The sequence below is a fragment of the Ostrinia nubilalis genome, chromosome 25 (assembly GCF_963855985.1).
Source record: "Ostrinia nubilalis chromosome 25, ilOstNubi1.1, whole genome shotgun sequence".
Taxonomy (NCBI): Eukaryota; Metazoa; Arthropoda; class Insecta; order Lepidoptera; family Crambidae; genus Ostrinia; species Ostrinia nubilalis.
Genome location: NC_087112.1, coordinates 1,671,120 through 1,692,855, shown reverse-complemented (window position 1 = coordinate 1,692,855; position 21,736 = coordinate 1,671,120). Strand labels below are relative to the sequence as shown.

The window sequence follows — 21,736 nt, the reverse complement described above, 5'->3', positions numbered from 1 at the left end:
TTTACGTTTGTCAAAGTTAAAATAAGATGGTGCAACCCAGCCTTAGAGTGTGTTTTGTCAAAGCACTGCGAGCACAGATCAGTGCTCTCACTGGTTTGTGTGGAATAGCAGTGATCACAGTGCTATATCGGAATATACCCAAAATATCAAGGACAGTACACGTGATATGCCTGCTCCACACGTTTGTCCAAATGCTACTCGTCCAAACGTGTAAATCTAGAAAATAGTATTGGTACCAAAGTTTGGTCAAGCAATTATAATCCACACGTTGGACGAGTGGCATTGAGACCATCGTTGGCGCCAACGTATGAACGCTTCCATATAATGATGAGGGATATTTTAAGCTTAACAGTTGGCACCACTGGCGAGTGAGAGGACTCTACAGTAGCGCCATCTTGGTGAGTGTAAAAGCATATTCATATTAGCTTATTAAGCTCAATGCAAGTCCGTAGTACCATTTCAGCATTCACCAGTTGGTGCCAATGTCTTGGCAACTAGCGTGTGACAGGACTTTACTTACAGTGGCGCCAATTGTTCAAGGCAAAAACAATTGAAAAATAACGAAAAATCGGTTCTAAAGCTTCGTAAAACAGCGAAAAGGCTGAATAACTCTACATAAGCTACACAATAACGAATGACTGATTTTAATTTGGGACTAATAAAAGTCAATAGTTATTCATTATTATCCAAATCAAAAAGCCATTTGCATTTTCCTGGCCTCACACAATCATTATTGAAAAAAAAAATGAAAAAATAACCAGAAACTCACCTCCATTCCGATGGTCGCTACTGATCAGCTCCTGGGTTTGCAAAGATGGCGCGTGTATCAACACCTTCTGCTGAGGACTGTGAGGGTCCAGACCCTCAACCTCCAGCAAGGGCGCGTGAGGCTCATACCCATGGACAACCAGCGGCGGAGCGTGGAGATCCATCGCTTTTCATAACCTCCTTCGAACCGGTTTGACAGCTCACTTGTCACTTAAAAAGGCGCGAAAGTTCCAAAGAGTTCACAGCACTTAACGTTATTTTTAATCTGTGACACTTGTTATGTTGGCAGTATTGTGTGGCACTAAAATTTGTCGTTGCGTTTTGAATGTTCGTTGGCGTTTTGTTGTCTAATTTTGCACTATTATTGGCACTTATTTCTTGATTATAAACTATTAGAGAATTTTGGAAGAGTATTTTGGTTGGAAGTTTAAAGTTTTCGTGGTGTCTGTCACTTAACTGTCACATTGTAATTGTCACTGTGACGTTTGGTTTTTTCTCATCGTTTCTTGCGGAACTTCATGCGTTGTCTCAGCATTATGTATCTGGAACAAAATAATTGGTAATATAAATACATATCGAACACAGCATATCAAATACAACCTTAATGTCGTTGTAAAAGATTTTTTTTTTGAAACAAGAATTTCTAATAAATTAAGAAAAAATTACACAAACTTCAAAGTTTTTGTGCATCTGACTGTGCACGCAAATGCAAGTGAATGCAAGAATTTGTGTAAATGCATATAAAAACGCGTCGGTATTTAGATTCAGCGTAGAGAATGCGAACAAAGGCTATCCTGTGGGAACCACGATGTAGGAACGATAAGGCATAAGTTATATTCACAGTAAAGTCATACAGTTTGACCTAACTTGTTAAAAGTCACTAGTCTTCATTTATTACTACTACTAGGTACTAACATTTTGTATTTGGATTGACCTTTAAACCAGCAGAAGAGAGATATTTTTAAAGCCGATTCAAATAACTGTTAAAAAACGATGACTCTACATAAATATTATTTGAAAGGTTCCTAAAATAATCTAATTATTATTAATAAAAAACCAAACTAAAATTCATTATTAGGAAGAAGTCCTTTGGTACCGTTGCGACTCTAAAGGACTTAGAGCGCAATTTTGCAACATTTTTTTAAAACAGATAGGTACTGTAAAGTTTTGTAACATTTTTTCAAACTAAATGCTATAAAAATGTTCATAAACTTGTAAAATGTTGCCACATCCAAAATACTTTCTTCCCACATCACATTTCCTAAGAACAATGGTTTCCAAGGCACGAGCCGCGAATACAGCATAATAATAGAACATTTTATTTGCAAAGAGCTACTTGATTTACTTATACCCTACTAACAAAAAAACAATGTCAAACGCACGCGCGTTTACAATAGAATAGAATGCATTATGAATGTTTAATTCTGGTTAAAATAACTGAGAATCCAACTTAAAAAACAATAAGTATAGGCAAGATTTTCAAAAAGTTCGTGCTTTTCAGTTTGGTAATTAAGACGATAATTATTATAGGAAAGAATTTCTGTAAAACCACTTTGCTTCAGCTCTCAAAGTGTGAAAAGTGTGAAGTGTTTACATTCATATGTCTATCTACATGCTACTTGCATTGTCTGTCATTTAGTTCAAAGTAAGTAACCAACTTAAAAAAGGCACTAATTGTGTGCCAGTGTAACAGTCCCGAGCCAACATTCCAAATTCAAGCCTACTAAAAACTAACTTTGAAATTGATCTGACCAAGAATCAAAAACTGGACCTGATTCACTGTATAACACCTAATTACCATCAGCCATCTTATCAGTAACATTTTGTGACACACACTTTCCAGCCAAAATTAAAGATCTTTGACCCCCAACCTCAGCATTTAGGCACAAAGGTACAGGATATATTACCTGCGCAGTGCGCACGCACTGAGTCATCCCTACGGCTGCAAAAAGACTGCGCAAGGCTGTGAGAACGTCGAATAAGAATAGTGGGTATACACGAGCGAAAGGTTGGGGACGCATCTGAAGATAAATCAAGGGTTTCAGGCAAAAAAACATGTGTAAACAAAAATAGATTAAGAACAGATAGTATATGAAAACAAATAGGTACCGCGGGTATGCAAGAATTAAAGGTTGGGGACGCATCTGATACAAGAAGGTTTCAGACGAAAAGCACTTTAAAAACAGTCATTGTAGAATACACATTATGTCAAAATTGATAAAGATTAGATTTGTGTTTTAATATCCCTTTAGACATTAGAATAAATTAGCATAGGTGTCAACCCATGGTACCTAATTGTAGCGTAAAAAATGTTATGGAGTAGACTACATTAAGCTAAATGAGCATATAGGAGCTGGTGGAAACTAGGATATGTAATTTATTTAAACGTATTTTATTTTTACAGCCAGCTGAAACAAAATGTGAAAGATTTTTCATTTTGACACCCATAAGAAATATTACGACTGTTATTTTTGAGTAAATACAATTTACTTTAAATGTAAGGCCTCAGCCTTGAACTTAGCGGGCAGCGGGGCGGCAGCGGCGGCGGCGCGGGAGCGGGGCAGGCAACGCAGACCCGTTATCAAAACCAGCGGGCAGCTCGCGCGGCGCTTTAGCGGCGAAGTGTTGTGTTCGGGGTTGTGTTGTCGAGATATTTGTTTTTTTCGCGAACGAAATGTCTGAACAACGGCGACAATTTTATTTCGATTCAAATTTATTCCTTACGCTCGATTTATTGTGGGCAAAAGAAGGAGTGCGCTGCCCGCTCGTTGCCCGCTCCCTCGCCGCTGCCCGCTCGTTTCCCGCTCCGGCGCCGCTGCCGCGCCGCTGTTTTCGAGAACCGGTCTATTTGATTTTACGCATAAGATCCTGCCGCTCCCGCCCCGCCGCCGCTCCCGCGCCGCTGCCCGCTAAGTTCGAGGCTGAGGCCTAAAGGATTCACAAGTTTGTTCGACTTTGACCAATAATTACAAATACGTCATTGTAATTGTCTTAATTAATGTTTAATTATGTATGTTTACATGTTCGTGATTTTGTCACGGAAAAGCTAAAAAGCATAAACAAAAAATATATAAATGTAAATAATGATATTCATGTAACTAATAAAAATAAATTCATGTAACAAATCGATTAATTTGCGCTATCTAATAAAACCTTGTTTTTCACCTGTCATCAGCTTTGCTATGGAGGGAAGTCGAATTAACTTCGAACAACTCCTATGTTCTTCTGATTAATTTTGTTGCGGGTCCAATGACAGTTAACTTTCCCCCGGGACTAACGTGACCTTCACTGGTTGGGTTTTTATTGGCGGTCAAGCTGTAGATCCTGGCTATACAGGAGTTGTAGCGGTGGGAATGAGAAGTGGGAAATCCTACTAATATTATAAATGCGAAAGTTTGTCTGGATGTTTGTTAGGTACTCTTTCACGCAAAAACTACTGAACGGATTTTGTTGAAACTTACAGTATTATTGATTAACATGTAGGCTATAATTTATGACGATAAGTATGTGACAAACTAAATTTCAACAAATAAATAAGACGTGGGTAAAAAGCGCCATCTATCGTCATTGGTTAAAATCTACAGCGCTGGACAAAAAAATTGACGTTCGCAAATTTATTCATGCGGGGGAAGCCGTGAAAGCCATCTATCAACATCATAAACGAGGTCCACGCGTACGAAGTCGTAATATCTAATAAAACCTATTTTAGACTAATTATAAAATTATCTTTGACTGCATCCGAAACGCCACAATTCGTTAACTCGCTAATGAAAGGTCATGAATTTGACTTTTTAAGTAAGTTTATCAAATTATCGTAGACAACACAATATTATTTAATTAGATTTATCTTCAGACACATCTTAAACTTGCGGTGCGGTGTGCGAGAGTTTTTTCAACAATTTATTCACACAATGATGGGTATCGTACTCGTACATGAATGATAGTGTTTACGACTGTATGACTAGTTTGACTGGCTTTGTATGGTTTTGTAATTTTGGATGGTTTTTGAAAAATTTACTGAAAATGGTCAAAACAAAATATGAATAAGATTTACAAATCTTTAAATCAGCTAGGGACTGAATTCGCTGCCTGCTGCTGTATTTCCTGAACACTATAATCCGGGCCTTTTCAATCGAATAGGCACTTACAGGGCAGATATTATGTACCATCCTAGACTGCATCTCATTTAACTTCTTTTGTCTCTTTCCTAAAGTTGCTGTGCCCTAACTGGGTCCACATTGTATAACTGCCTAAATTGTAAGACCTAATGTGAATGCTAGTGGTTATGCAATAAACGATTGAGTATTGAGTATTAACACCAGGTGCAATTGCGGTCAAATACCTGCATAAAAAAAAATAACTTGAGAATAGGGATTGACTCTTAAAAATTGCTTAAAATTAATAACCTTTTGGTTCTTGGTTATAGTTATAAGAGCTTTGTTCTTGCATTGTTATTGATTTTTCCATTATATTTATTCAATAATCTCTTTAATCAACTTAAAAACAATGTTCCTGAAACGATTTTCTCCTTACTATAACTTACGCAACTATTCTTTAAAACATTAAAGTTAGTGGACGCTCTATTAAAAAAAGCAAAATTTATTTATTTCTTTAAGCTTTTGCACATAAAAGTGATGTACACAGTGGCGAAATTAATGCCAGGGGGCATTTCTACCAGTCAAATAGGGGTCAAGCAGAGAAAAAAATAATTGTTGTTTTTTTTTTAATAAGTATACACAAGAATCCCTTAAATGTATAATATCTAATGATGTGACCCTCATAATTGCGTCTTTTTGTACTCCACAGTAATTTACACAGTATTTATTTCTAACCAGCTGTCACACGAGAAAACCCACCGAATCTATACTTACAAGGCGCTGTCAAATCAACAGTAACCATCTAAAACTACTTATAAATAATAAAAAACAACTAACAATCGTATCCGTGAGAAACTTAACACTATAACTTAGATTTAATGACACCTTGTTGTGTGATGACGAAACAACTACCCACCAAAAAGAACGAGCTAAAACCAGATATGAGAAAATTTCGTGTAATCTATACTAATATTATAAAGCTAAAAAGATGTTGTTTGTTTGCTTGAATCTCAGGAACTACTGGATTTAAAAAAATATTTTTGTGTTGGTTATCGAGAAAGGTTTAGTTGATAAATAAATCAACACTTTACAGCCGATAGGGGCGGAGCAGTAAAGAAATATGTTGCAAAAACAGGAAATATTATCCAAACTTTTTGCAAACTTACGAAGTCGCGGGCACTAGAAGTAGCTACCTAGTCATAGAATATTACTATAATATTACGATTGGGTTATATTCAGAAGGATTCTCACCATTCATCCCCACCGCTGCAATTCTGTAAAGCCAGGATTGATCCTGGCTAGACCTAACCCAGACTATTAGATCTGAATATCCCAGGTTCGATTCCTCATTGAGACAAAAATTTCTACTCAGTTTGGTAGGTAGAGTTTGTTCTAAATCCGTATAGCTCACTACCGCTAATTTTGCGTTGATAGATTACTATGTCAAAGATGATACAGTAAAAGGTGACTGCCTGACATAGTGATCTATCAACGCACAGCCCAAACCAATGGACGGATCGGGCTGAAATTTGGCATGCAGGTAGATGCTATGACGTAGGCATCCGCTAAGAAAGAATTTTACGAAACTCCACTCCTAAGGGGGTAAAATGGGATCCACGCGTACGAAGGCGCGGGCGGCCGCTAGTCTATATATTTATATATATAAAAGAAAGTCGTGTTAGTTACTCCACTTATAACTCAAGAACGGCTGAACAGATTTAGCTGAAAATTGTCAGGGAGGTAGTTTAGAGCCAGGAGAAGGACATAGGATACTTTTTATCCCGTTCGAAATTAAAAAAAAAGTCTGCTTATTTATTGCCATTAAGGCGGAACAAAGTTCGCCGGGTGAGCTAGTTTTGAAATAAAATAAAGTATGTGATTTGAATGTTTTATGTTTATGCGTGCAAACAATATCATAATTGGTTTAGCCAGTAAATCCAGTTATACCATGTCAGCGTTTCTTTTATAATATGTTGTATGTACTTAAATAACTAATAGTTGACGTCTAATCGAAATGAGTATTTATTTGTAAAATTAGTGTCTATAATTAGTATCAAGTTGTAATTGCAAACCAAAACTGGTTTGATAAATCACAAAAAAAAAATTAAGGCTTGTTCCAACAGAGACATCCCGTTTTTTGCAGGGTCCCGTTTAGTTATACGTGTTTTAATATTAACGTTCACACGAACACCCCGTTTGCAGTGTCCCGTAAAAACCGATCCGTTTAAATTTGTGATTCGAATCTCAAACACACAAATATGTATGTGTGCTCACACGACAGTCCAGTTTTGCAGGACCCTGCATTGCTGAATCCCGCAAAAATTTATTGCCATGGTAAAGCCTTTATTTGTACAAGTTTTCAGAATGAGACTTAAAAAAAAACATACATACAGCCGAACATAGAACCTCCTCCTTTTTTTAAGTCGGTTAAAAAAGAACACAACCAATACCGATCGTTATCAAATCCAATATGGCAGCGCAAAATGGCGCGTATATTCTCACGTGGACAAAAAAAGGCGACATTGAACCACTGAATAATTGCCGACAGCCGAAATGTTAGACAAAGGCATATTTAATTAAAATTCGGGTAACTATGGTTTTCTGAAAATAGAGACAGTTTAACTAAAACGGCTGCCATGATCCCTTGCAATTCATAAATTATTAAAAAAAAGAACGTCGAATTAACTTTGAACCCTTTGAAACTGAAAATATTTATTAGTTACATGAACAAGTTCACAATGCAAGAAATTGACCTTAAACTTTTAAGTGTAAGTAAGTATTTATGATATTTATGAAAAGGTATTGGTAAAATAAAGCCACTCTCCCATAGCTCTCTTATGTTTTTAAAGTTTTAGCACCCATTGGAAGATATTAAGTAACTTCTAGCTCAACTTCATCAGTTAATTGCTTTTTTTTTTTTAACTCTCCAAAAGTTTCATTAATTCCTTCAGGAGCGAATTTGTTTTATACTAAAACCTATACAAAAATAATCCGAACGATGTCTAATTTTATACAAGACTCATGGTCACCCTACACCAGCTTTAGGTACAAAGATAACCCGTCCCAACAGGTCCGGACCCGTCCATCGGATATCATGACATAATCCGCTTCAAGGACATCAGACAAAGAGTATTTTTGGAAAACTTGTCTGGAACAATTTCAGAATACATACGAGTAAGTACATATTTGGAGTATTTTATATTTATCCTATAAAAGTACCTTAAGTTTGTAGGTCATATCATTATTTTTTCTTCTTGTAAATTAGAGAGGTCATCCTTCTGTATTGGTGACTATAATGACATAATGATGATGACGTCACACCATAAAATTTTCATATCTTTTCATTTTAGGGACAAAATCAATTTGAAGCTTTGTGAAAACATAGATTTCAAAACTAATCACTATTAACTTTTACCAAATCTAGATTTTTAACAGGTCTAGTCTAGTTTCGCAACTAGCCCCTTATTATCGTCAGAGCGTGACAGATCATTGAAAAAACAGTGAAGGGTGAACAAGGGTTGTTGTTTTGGTTCTGTATTTAGAATCATATTTGTGCCATCGTTTTTTTTTTTCAGTCAAATGACGTCTACTGCTGGAGAAAGGCCTCACTCAAGGATTTCCACAAAGACCGGACCCGCGTTGCCCTCATCCAGGTATGTACCTACTTCCCACGACCTTCACCAGATCGTCGGTCTACCTAGTGGGGAGGCCTGCCCACACTACGTCCACCGGCCCATGGTCTCCACTAGAGATCTTTTCTGTCCTAACTCAATCTCAGTAGTAAATGATAGAAATTTGTTTTAATATTTATTTATTTGGTTTACCAATTTGTTACATCTGTTAATATTAGAATCATTCACACTGTAAATAAAGAACCTAAAAAATATAAAGATCAAACTCTATACGAAAAGTTTAACTCAAAAAAATACCGTTAAAAACTTTGTTCCACAAGCATTTTAATGGCGGATACAACCTAAAAATTATCCAAAGGAACCCCAAAAATGAGTAATTTTGTAAACAATGGCAATTTTCCGGTAGATCAACCGCTGCCCTGTGCTGCGTAAGCGCAGAAAAAATACGTAATTGGAACTTTTACCCTCCAACATTGTACTACGGTTTCTCGAACGAATAATCGGTTATTTCTTTTTTTTTATATTTTCAACTCGATATTGAACTCGATTCATCGAAAGTTATAGAATTAATATATTTTCTGGAAGGCGCTGGATGCAGTCCACTACTAACAGGACAATATAGAAATCATTTGGGGAGGTCATGTTCGGCAGTGGATGTCCTGTGGCTGAAATGATGATGATGTTGGCTTCTAAACAGCACTTGCTTTGGAATAATGTGTTTTGGACTACTTTTGAATAGCCTTGTCTGTAAGGTAGGGTGTTAAGTAGTTTCTGTAAATTATTTCGTCTTCTGAAACTGACTATCATCGACCACTTTTTGAAGTTTTTACAAAATTGTCACCACAATTTTCCCAGGCCTTATCAACCCACAAATCAATAAAACGCAAATCACTCTACAATCCCAGGTTAATATTCAAATTCGCCAAATCAAATTCAAAAATCATAGTACAGGACACTCCCACGTTCCCACGTCCATAAAACAGAATTAAATCACATCAAGCTTATCTATGGTACCTTATTTCCTTTTCATAAGTGCTATTTTTCAACAAAAATGGATAACCTGATGTGCTGTTGACTTCATAAAAACAAATTGGTCATTTCCACCCCACGTCAAAAATATTCCTTAACCCCTCGCATGCCGATGGTTGAGTGAACCCTGCGTGACTGCATTTATGAAGTTAAATTGTTAAAAAGCGTTTATTTGCATGTCAAGTGGGTTAAGCTTTAACAGGTGTGTGAAATATGGTCGGTAATTAGGGGAGTTACTGCGTAATGAATTAAAAGTCAAGCGATAAACTCAGTCAGTGCCTGAGGTGTGGGAGGGGGGCGGGAGGGTGTTTTTGAAACGTCAAACGTCAGTGAGACTTCAAATATGCTTCAGATTTGTATTCTCTGTCACGTTATAATACACTCGACATCAAATAAATCGCACCTCCCGCGACAAGCATTTTCAAACGTATGCTTCCCCACTTCCCACCAATATTGGCACCATTTGAAAGCCTAGTTCTAACCTTCATTTCATTAAAGAAAAGGTTTTTACCCCAAAAATGTGTCTTTAGAAGGATCCAGAGTCACTTCTTCAAAAAATAGGTAGTTACGCTAGAGCCAACTTTTATGGCTATAAAACTGTTAAGTTGGGATTAATCGCTATCCATCTGTTAAAGAGGACACGTGAGATCATTATTTGGTTTTATAACCATAAAAATTGGTCTAATTGATCCCATAGGTGGGCCCAAAGTGAGGTATTTTTTCAAGTCACATTTATGGTATATGTTATTCATTTATTAAGAAATTAAATGTGTTTTTCTTTAAGGATATTTATTGGGCTTTCAAATAACACCAATATTGTTGGGGCACCATGATTGTGTCAGAAGAAAATCGTTAAAGTTTGCGTCGCGGAAGGTGCGGTTTATTTGATGTTGAGTATATATGTAAATATCACCCTTCATATCTCAGACACTGAGTTAAGCGCTAGATCTGTAATTCATCATCATCAAAATAAATAAATAAATTAAATAAATAAATCATCATCATCATTTCAGCCACAGGACGTCCACAGCTGAACATATTTCATAAAGGTTACTAAACCTTTGTTTGTCACCTGTCATCCGCTTTGCAACGGAGGGAAGTCGAACCTAAATTTCGAACTCCTCCTATGTTCTTCTGATTAATTTCGTTGCGGATCCAATGACAGTTTAACTTTCCCCCGGGACAAACTTGACCCTCACCGGTTGGGTTTTTATTGGCGGTCAAGCTGTAGATCCCGGCTACACAGGAGTTGCAGTGGTGGGAAAGAGAGGTGGGAATAGTCCCGTGCTGAACATAGGCCTCCCCCAATGACTTCCACATCGCCCGGTTGGTAGCGGCCTGCATCCAGCGCCTTCCTGCTACCTTTATCAGGTCGTCGGTCCACCTTGTGGTTGACATCCCACGCTGCGTTTTCCGGTACGTAGGAGATCCGTAAACGAACTAAAGTCACTGACATTGCCCGACGGATTAGCAAGCTGAAGTGGCAATGGGCAGGGCACATAGTACGCAGAACTGACGCCCGATGGGGCAGCAAGGATCTGTAATTCATTTCAGTCCAAAACATCTGAATCTGAAGTAGGTGGTCTTCTAGTAAACCAAAGAGGCTGTAAAACCATGAACAATTAAAAAAGAGCATTTAAACTATTTTTATAATTATTTTCAAAGCGAAGAAAGTGCCATTACCACTTCCCAGGTCTTTGACTTTTGCCCGCGAAAGTAAAAATAACCTAACCTCAAAAATCTTATGTCACATGACGTAAAGCATTGTTAGGGGGAGTTCACACGCGCCCTAGACACGGCGTGGGAGCGATCGTGTGAACTGGCACTTATATTGTTAGTTTTCTAGGTTACCGCGTCGGTAGTTATGCGTATGGTTTTGGTAGTTTGTTGAGTTTTACTTTTAAAACTTTTTCTTTTAACTTAAATTATGGTATCCAGAGGTTTTTAAGCTATGCGAGCAACTAAATTAAAGTCTGATTTAAGTTTTTTTATTTTAGAAGGTTATACATACAGGGTGTTTCTTGTAAGGTGTCAAGCCGAAGGCAGGTGATAGGTGAGGATTAGACCTATCGATTTCACCCCCATGTATGTTCTACGATTTTTCGTAGTTTAGAAGTTATCGTTAATTTTGTGATTTTTTCAAATTTTATGACCTAGTAGGCTTTAATTTTTTTTTCTTTTTTTTGGGTTGACTTTTCTCAGATTTCTTTTTTTTGACAGATTCCCTATTAATTTTAGATGTTTAAAAAAAATAATCACCTTCGTATCTTTGATGCAAAATACAAATTTTTTGCTAGAAACATCAAAAATATGCTTTTAGCAGAACATTCTAAAATTTTCAACTTAAAACTTCGAAAAAAAAAAGAACTTCCATAGGTCTAAAATAATTTTAAAAACTGCGCAGTTTTCTGAACTTTCATAATAACACAAAAAAACATGTACAGTCGCGGAATGAAAAGGTTTGTCACCTTAGTGTCGGTTTTCGCTTGCACTAGGTACTGTAAGAGTCAAACCTGCCAACATAACAGTGCAAGAAACAGTGCTGCTAACATTTAAATAAATATGACGTTTGCTAACGAATAAGGTTTTGCTTGTTTATTTTTCTATCCCATCAGTGCAATGCAATGATGACATTGACCAATTGACAATAGTTTTTTTTATTTAAAAGAAATAATAATGGCAGTTTGCACCAACAAGAAGATTTTAGTTTATCAATCATAATCTTCTTGACAAGATAAATCGTCAAACAACTTTGATCTGAATAATTTTGAACTTTACTGACGAACAGTTAAAGATTATTTTATCTAACTCGAGATTATTCTGTAACATAGTTTCAAAAGGTAATATGTGCTCGCGATTCGTTAAAGGAATCAATTTGAAAACTGACGAACCTTTTCATTCCGTGACTGTACTTAATAGGCCATTATTTTCTGTAATCGCTCCACTAAAGTGGTAAGTTGGAGATTCCGTCAAATGTTTTTGACTTTCTTAGGACTAACTAATGTTTGCAATCCCCTAAGTTTACGTTACGTAGAACACATTTACGGTCTTATTCATAATAAAATGCTAATATAGGTTTAAAACCTACATTAGCTAAAACGTTTGATAGGCTTAAAACACTCTTATAAACCTCTGATAAAAAACGTTATTCATAATCGTTTATAAACCTTTGATAGCTAAAACAGAGTTTAATATTTTCTTTCCACAGACTATACAAAAAGAATGAACGAAAACAGCTTTTTTGGTGATTTAACTTGGTGGACCATGTAAAATCATAGACAAATCGCAGAAAAAAAAAACAAAAAATTGGCAGCTGTGACGTTTTACTTACTGACATTGACATTTGGCACGAAAATTTAATAAAGTTTTCGGTTTTTTTGATCAACTCCCAAGTTTTATCAAACTTTTATAAAACTTGGGATTGTATGTTCTGGATTCTGTACCTCTTACCCTGTACTCTGCAATAAGCTCTTACGACGACCCGGCTAGTTACATCGGATACTAATTATGTCCATGACGAAGGAGAACAGACCGCCTAAAAGGCAACGATCAGAAAACTGGTTGGAGGAAGATAAGGTAGTACTTATTTTTAGCCTGATAAAGTGCCTACTAATTTTTGTAGCATGGTTTTATTTATGTTTGACGCCTAGTGTTTGCTTTTCAGTATTTGCTGAAAGAGTTGGTGAAAGAAAGAGTAAATGCAATCGAAAATAAAAATACAGACACTAACACGAATAAACGGAAGGTTGCGGCTTGGGCTGATTTACAAACAACGTTGGTACATCTTTTGATTTCTGCCTTCAATATAAAATTTTGCCTTTACCTGTAATTCAAAATCCTGTCATTTCTTTTTCAGGTTTAATTCAATGTGCGCTGGTATGAACCGCTCCATTACCCAGTTAAAATCGCAATGGAGCCTCATAAAAATCAGTGCGAAGAAAGACAAGACCATTGCTAGGCAGGCTCAAATTAAAACTGGCGGTGGTCCACCATTATCAGTGCCTGACGATAGGGCTGATGATATAGCATCTTGGTTGCCCAATGAATTTGTAGTCGATGTTAACAGATTTGACTCGGACTCAAATAAAAGTGAATTAATTAACATTCAAGAGGAGGAATCAACTCAAAATACGCAAGATCAGGAATTGATAAATAATGAAGAAATCCAATATGAATTGGTGGTACTTGATGAAGAAATAGAAGATACACATGCTTGTACTACTAGAGGCATATTGGAAGATAAAGAAAATAAAAAAGTAGAGGCAAAAGAAAATAAAGCAAAACCTAATTTTAAAGCACCAGCAATCAAAAAAAAAAGGAAACTGTTAAACAAAGAAGGCTTAATTGATTTAAGCAAAGTTAGGATTTCCGAAATTGCAGAAACAGAATCAAAATGCCGGATTGAACTGCATGAAGTTCAAATGGAAAACGAACGGAAGAAAGGGAGAAACTTGGATCTTGAGCATCAATTATTACAGGAAAAACTTAAATATTACACTCACATTAATAAAGAATAATAAGTCTTTTGATGTTAAAGTTTTTCAAGTACTAACAGATTCTAAATAATAAGTTAGTTCCTCCCTTACTTCTGTTTGTTTTTAATTTGTATTTTATGCAGTTCCAATCCGCATTTTGATTGTGTTTCTGCAATATATTTAGACGGCTATGAATATGTTTACTAGTCATAACTTAATAAGAGTTTGAGATTACTATTAACTAGCTGTTGCCCACGACTCCGCCTGCGTAGACTACTATTTCTGTAACCTACAGGATCTGTGCATTTTTCCAGGATAAAAAGAAGCCTATATGTTATTCGAGACTATATAATCTATCTGTTTTAGCAATTTATTTGTTTATAAGAATTGAACTGTGATTTTTAGTAAGTAAGTTTAATAATTGTACTTAAATTAGTGATATAAAGTAAATACACATATGCCTAGTCACAAACATTCGCCTTTATAATAATAGTGTAAATTATGGTTATTTTGTTTTAAATGTAGAAGGTTGATAACCTCCGAATAGAAACGTTTATACTTAACCCTTAATTACTCGCATAAAGAATCTTACATAACTGCTCGCATGGGGTCACAGATGACCCCAAATTGTGTGAGTAGTTTTTAATACATACTGAAATTTATAAGTAAATGAAACTATATTATTATAAAAATGCTTTATTTATTCTATAATATCTATGGGTAATACATGAATTTCTTACTAATTATACAAAAACAAGCTAAATTAAAATAATTGTCAATAATTAACAATTTGTACTTAGGTATACTGAGATCAAAGGTAATACTAGTATTTTTTTAGGAACTCTCCGAATCATTCTTGTTACACTGTTGACAGTATATTTCAGAGTGATCATTGCACACAAATCTTGTACATTTCTTACATTTTCGATTCACTTGATTGTGCGGAGGATTGTTCGATCTCATTAGCGCTATCATGATCACTTTTTGTTATTTCATCTAACTCTGGCTCAGAACTCGACCCTCCAACTTCTTCTTCATCAGAAACATCTTCCAACCATTGCACAATTTGCTATTTTTTCCTATCTCTACTAACTCTGAAAAAAAAAGACAAAGTAGTAGTAAAACTGAATTTATCAATATTTTTATTGTTTAGAGCTGTAAAAACACATTTATAACAAACATTTATTCACTGAATATACAATAACACAAATATTATTCATAATACACAAAATAAATACATAAAACAAAAAACTTACCTCTTCCAAAAAAGTTACGTAATTACTCGCATGGGGTCACCACTCAAGAGCGCAGCGACGCATCCTTCCACTCCCGTGAATTAGTCGCTATCAAAATACAAACTAAGACGTGTTTTATGAAGCTACCGGGGGCGCGGAGGAAATCGGGCCACGCCAAGTGCTTCATTTTTGAATCCGAAAATGCTTTGACCCCATGCGACTAATTAAGGGTTAAGCAATTTCTTTGTTTTAAAGAATTGAACTGTGATTTTTAATAAGTAAGTTTGTTGAAACTAATTGTACTTAAATTAGTGATATAAAGTAATTTGTTTTGAATTTTTGCAGAATAATTGCTTTTTTAAAGAGAACTACAGGTTTTGTTTTTGTGATAGTAACAAATTGGACTGAAAATTGAAATACCGGTATTTTTCAATCAAATATTCTTTTTATTTTCATTAAGATGCCAGGAACAGTATCTGAAAAATTAAAATACAACATTTTCATGAACTCAAATGACATTACATAAAAGTAAATCGTTGGAATTTATCAAAATGTATTTTAGTACCATTCAAAAATGTTGATTTATAAAATTTTGTAGTATCAACTGCGACCTACGCCTCAACAATGAAGGTCGGTTGTCGTGAACACTGTTCTCCGTCGAAAGTTGCGGAGTTACAGGGACCTGCTCCATATGTTGTTCTGAAAAATATTATGAATTTGTCAACATTTTGTCATAAAGATTTGTATTCCTTATGTACAGTCAAATTGATAACATTTACCTAACAATGTGTCATTCATATCAATGGCTATATTATGTAATACAGCCAATGCTATGATCACAGCTTTTCCATTTTGGAGGCTTACTGGTAAGCCATGGAGTAGGCATTGGAACCGCTGCTTCCACACCCCAAAACACCTTTCAACAGTGTTCCTAGTTGAGATGTGAGCATTATTGTATGCTTCTTCTTCTGGACGACTAGGCCTTAAAATAGGTGTAAATAGATATGGCAGAAGAGGGTAGCCCGAATCGCCAATAAGGCGTCCTCTAAACTGCCTATCCTCAAATCGTTGTTTTATATTGCTCTCCATAAAAATTCGACTGTCATGTGTACTGCCTCGCCATCTAGCCACTATATCCATTATTTTGAGGTCAGCATCACAGACAACCTAAAATAAAAAAAACAGTATCCTGTAGGTAATCCATCCAATAATATAGTGTTGAATGTTGCTAAAATTTAGATCATACAAAGTAAAAATTATAGACATTATTAAAACAAATCTTTCTCTGTTGTAAACTGTATAAAATCAAAATATATTTTACCTGAACATTCAGGGAATAATAGCCTTTTCTATTAATATAGTACTGGGCCATGTCACCTCCGGTTTTTTTAATTTTAATGTGGGTGCAATCTATGGCTCCTATCACCCCAGGAAAATTTTTAATTGCTCTAAATTTGGCACTAATTCTTTCCTGCTCTCCTATAGTGATAGGCATTTTGATGAAGGAATTTGCCTTATTCGCGATTGCATGCGCGACTCTGGCGCATATCCGGCTCACTGTCGGCTGACTTAGGCCATGGAGGTCACCAGCATCATCTTGTACCTGAAAATGTATGAAAATAATTATAGCAGCCACGACAAAGGGATAAAATAAAACACTTTTTTGTGCTTACCTCACGACGTCCCCAACATCTTATGGCCACTAAAACTTGCAGTTCAGGACACGTGCCACCACCTCTAGCGCTCTGAACCAGATCATCTTCCACCAAATCTATGATGGTGCGCACTGTGTCCTTATTGAACCTATATTTTATTTTAAAATTTAGGTCCCGCAAATCGAATGGGTTGCTTCGTTGGCGGTAGAGCTTTCTACGTCGCGCTGGGTCGGCATTATTGGCTAAATGCACAATTGCATTTATAGCATTCATTTTCACAAGCAAGGATCACAGCAAGGATATTTTGAATAAATAAACCAACGAAGTGACATTCATATGAAATGACATTTATAAAAGTTAGGTTAAAATAGGTTTATTAGAGCTTTAAACAAGGCCCGAGCTCTCGATAACTTATCACACAGTTATAAGAGGATTTTAGCGCTAAATGACGATTATGAATAACAATTTTTATCAAACGTTTTATAAACCTCTAATAAGCATTTGATAAAATGTGAAAAATGATTATGAATAAGACCGTTAGAGAATAACTGAACAGAACATTTTTTTATCCACGACGAGGTAGCTCTTGCCCTTGATCTGACCTGATGGAAACTGATGGATGATCAGCGAGCTTCACCCGGAATCTTAAACCACAGAGGAATTGGCTGTCCTAAATAGGTGGTTTTACCACTAGACCACAGTGGTGATTCTTACTTTACAATTAAATTTGATATACCTACCTATTAAAGTGTGAGAGAAAGGTAAATAGTTTGTGTGTGTGTGCGTGTGCGCGTGTGCGCGCGCGCGTGTGTGTGTGTGTGTGTGTATGTGTGTGTGTGTGTGTATGTGTGTGCGTGTGTGTGTGTGTGAGAGGGAGAGAGATAGAGAGAAGAAAAAAGGGTGTAATGATTTAAAGTACCTAAATGTTCAAAATGTCCGCCGTTGACCTGAATGCACATTCGACAACGACGCAAAAAATTCTAAATTTGCAAAAGCTTCTTGCATTCTAATGTGGTTTTGTGCTTCAGTCAGCTTTGTCCGCAGTTGATCAATATTTTCATATTCCCTGTTGTATGCCAGATGAAGGGCAAGAGCTTCCTCGTTGTGGATAAAAAATGTTCTTTTCAGTTATTGTCTCTAAATGTGTTCTACATAATGTAAATTTAGGGGATTGCATACATTAGTTAGTCCTAAGAAAGTCAAAAACATGTAACGGAATCTCCGACTTACCACTTTAGTGGAGCGATTACAGAAAATAATGGCCTATTCAGTACATGTTTTTTTGTATTATTATGAAAGTTTAGAAAACTGCGCAGTTTTTAAAACTATTTTGGACCTATGAAAGTTCTTTTTTTTTTTCAAACTTTTAAGTTGAAAATTTTAGAATGTTCTGCTAAAAGCATATTTTTTTATGTTTCTAGCGAAAATTTTGTATCTTTCATCAAAGATAGGAAGGTGATTATTTTTTTCAAACATCTGCAATTAATAGGGAATCTGGCAAAAAAAAGAAATCTGAGAAAAGTCAACCCAAAAAAGAGATAAAAAAATTTAAAGCCTACTAGGTCATAAAATTTGAAAAAATCACAAAATTAACGATAACTTCTAAACTACGAAAAATCGTAGAACATACATAGGGGTGAAATCGATAGGTCTAATCCTCACCTATCACCTGCCTTCGGCTTGACACCTTACAAGAAACACCCTGTATATGTAGTCTTAATAATCCAGTATTGATTTAACCCGAAATATTTTCTTCAACAAGCAACAACAATCTGAGCAAACATAGGGACAGACAGCGGAATGCAAGTTTATTATGCATAACAAGGCAGATATTTGGCCACAAACGCACCTGGTGTTAAGTGATGGGTGAAGGGATGCAGTCTAGGATGGTACATATCTGCCCTGTAAGTGCCTATTCACTCTCGCCTTGAAAAGGCCCGGATTATAGTCTTCGGGGAAGACAGCAGCAGGCAACGAATTCCAGTCCCTAGCTAGCTGTTCGCATTTATACTATGTAGTGATCACTAACGTTTCAAACCCCCGCTGACTAAAATGTATTTTAAAATGCGCATGAGCACTATCAGTTCTTCAGCCGCTTCTAAAATACCTCACGTACTATAGGCATGGCGTTTCAAGGTCATCAAGTCACCGCTGTAAGCCGACTGCGTCATTTGATAGTATTAAATTAGGTACATTTACCTATTGTAGTGAACCGGTGACACTTGGCAAATGAAGGATTTGTGATACTTGTACAAATATACTACAAAGACTATCAGACACAGTGTTGTTAGAGAAGGTCTAACTCTATGCGCTCTTTGAAATAAGGCGGTTTGAAGACGTTGTTAATCCCACGCGGATTATTGTGTGACAACTACGTTGGAATAAAAAAGACCAACAGTAAGTTATGCGGTCTTGTAAACACACCACTGACATCCTTCTCAAAACGTCTAATTTGAAAGAGCCGTTTACCGTGCTCGCAACTTTCGATGGTCATCATCAGGTCATTTATTCTCCACAGCAAGAGCACGACCATCTTTTATTTAACAGAGGCAAATGAAGGATTTAGCCTACACTTTAAGCTTTCAAGAGGAGAGCGTATCTTTACCTTAAAGGCCGGCAACGCACCTGTAACGCCCCTGGGTCTCACTATCACATAAAAAAAAAAAAAAAAAAAAAAAAAACTCGCAACTAAGAAAATTTAGCCTATTAGAAATTATTAACTATTAAAAATTAGCCTAATCTGCTGGAACCACGCGGCTTGCAAGTATTACTCTACTAAATTATAAATAACTTGAAAAAATTGAACTTTCGGGTTTGATTAGTTTGAGAAACGACTCTAAACGCCAAGAAATTTTAATAACTATTACACTACTGCTAGTATAGATTACGAATAATTATGAAATGATTGACAGGTGAATAATACCTATCTCACCCTTATTATAAGTATGGTTTTCGCGTGTCTAAAAATCGTCTATTTAATTCGTTATTTTTTAAGGATTAAACTTTTACAAGCTTTTATTATTTAATATATATTTTTATTGCACGATCTGAAGGTTAATTTATTATTTATCATATCAAAAAAGTTTATTATCGTCTGAAGTTTATGCTTAACTTATTAATTATACTTCACATGCCCCTTAATCTTGCATCCCTACATGCGCACGCGACGTTAAAGTGCATCAACGGCACATAAACCTTAACACTTGTATCTTAAGTCGTTGTAGTAGGGTCGGTTTTACAACAAAACATGTAAAGCTTGATATGCTGTCGGTACTTTCTTCGGTTATTCCACCCTCTCCTTCGTGTAACGTTTCCTGCTATATCTAACCGACTTGCACGACAAAAAACCGTTGTTGATGTACTGACAACTGTTGTTAAACGATTGTTGATTGTCGTTGGTCTTTTTTTTAACTGTCACCTGTTATCTTTGGTGTCAGATTTTATGAGTTATACTAAAATCACCACCATCGATATCCTAACGAATTTTTAAATGTAAGTAGGTACTTCTGACTCTGGTGGGATATGAACCTAAAGAAGATGTTGCATAAAAGCCCCACTTCGGACTGCAACGAGAACTATCTCAAAAATCGCTAAAAATTATTATGATATAATGATATACTTCTGGTGACCATCCTTAGTGGTTAACATGTTAAAAAACGTGAGGGAATTTTGTATGGACGTTGCAACATCTTTTTTTCGATTGCTTGGCAATTGCTTGGAATATTACAGCATTTGTCATGGGTTCTGCGGTCTGCGTCAGCTCAATTTCAGTGAACGCTGCCCGCATATGTCAGATCGCATCAATAAAAAATATGTAGAGATTGACTCCTACCAACCGGCATGGAAAGCATTGGGGGAGGCCTATGTTCAGCAGTGGACGTCCTACTTATGGCTGAGATGATGATGATGAGAGATTGACAATGATGTTCATATATTATATTAGAGGCCGGTAGATCTATTCTCATAAATAAAACACTGGATACTCATCTTTCACATTATATTGCCTTAATTTAGATACAATTCATCACTTAGCACAAATGCGCGCGGAGTCGTCTCCGCGCGTCCCGCTATTTTGACGTTTTATCCTAGTGTGACATTGACGTATTGTCAATGTCACTATGACAGCATCTCATTGGCCACAACGATACCGTTATTTTAACGTTTTAGATTTTTCATAATTAACAGTTATGATGTGGGCTGCGTTCACTTTGACCTGACCGCAGAACGGATCCAGTGTGGTTTAAATAAAATAAATATCCCTGGACATTTTACACTACACTTCTAGTCCCTAACTAAGCAAAGCTTGTACTATGGGTACTAGACAACGGTTATAAATATACTTAAATACTTTTTTGTAAATACATACATATTATACATAGTAACACCCAGACCCATCACAAGATTAAAATTCATCATTTTCAATTTCTGCCCGGCCGGAAATCGAACCCGGGACCTCTCGGCATAGTAGTCCGTCTCCGAACCACTACACCAAACGGCCGACATAATATCCTTAAACTTGCCGCAAGTGTATAAATTGAATCTTTAGAACCAGTCAAAAATCATACATGGTGAATTAAAAAACATAGTTAAAATATAGTCAACGATACTAAGCATCGGCGAATTATTATTATCAGAGAATGTTCAATTAAAGATGCCATAGGTACTGTGAAATCAACTTTTTGCGCGGTGTCTACAGTTAATTGTCGGATTGTCAGGTTTTTTGTTCCATTGTATTACAATCAGTAATTATTCGAGGGCAGAGACCTCCGTCCCATTGATAAGAGGCTTATTAGTAATGACGAACGAAACATCCTATTTTGTTGGCAACTCTTTCGTAATTTTTGG

At 36.2% G+C, this 21,736-nt stretch overlaps 1 protein-coding gene across 1 annotated transcript in view; it reads right to left on the bottom strand.

Moving 5' to 3' along the window:
• Window positions 1-21,736, bottom strand: part of LOC135084056 (paired box protein Pax-2a) — a 121,435-nt gene that overhangs the window by 75,444 nt on the left and 24,255 nt on the right. The window contains exon 2 of the mRNA XM_063978798.1: window positions 770-1,310. Coding sequence (XP_063834868.1) covers window positions 770-932 — 163 coding nt within the window. The 5' untranslated portion in view covers window positions 933-1,310. The remainder of the gene's footprint in view (window positions 1-769; window positions 1,311-21,736) is intronic.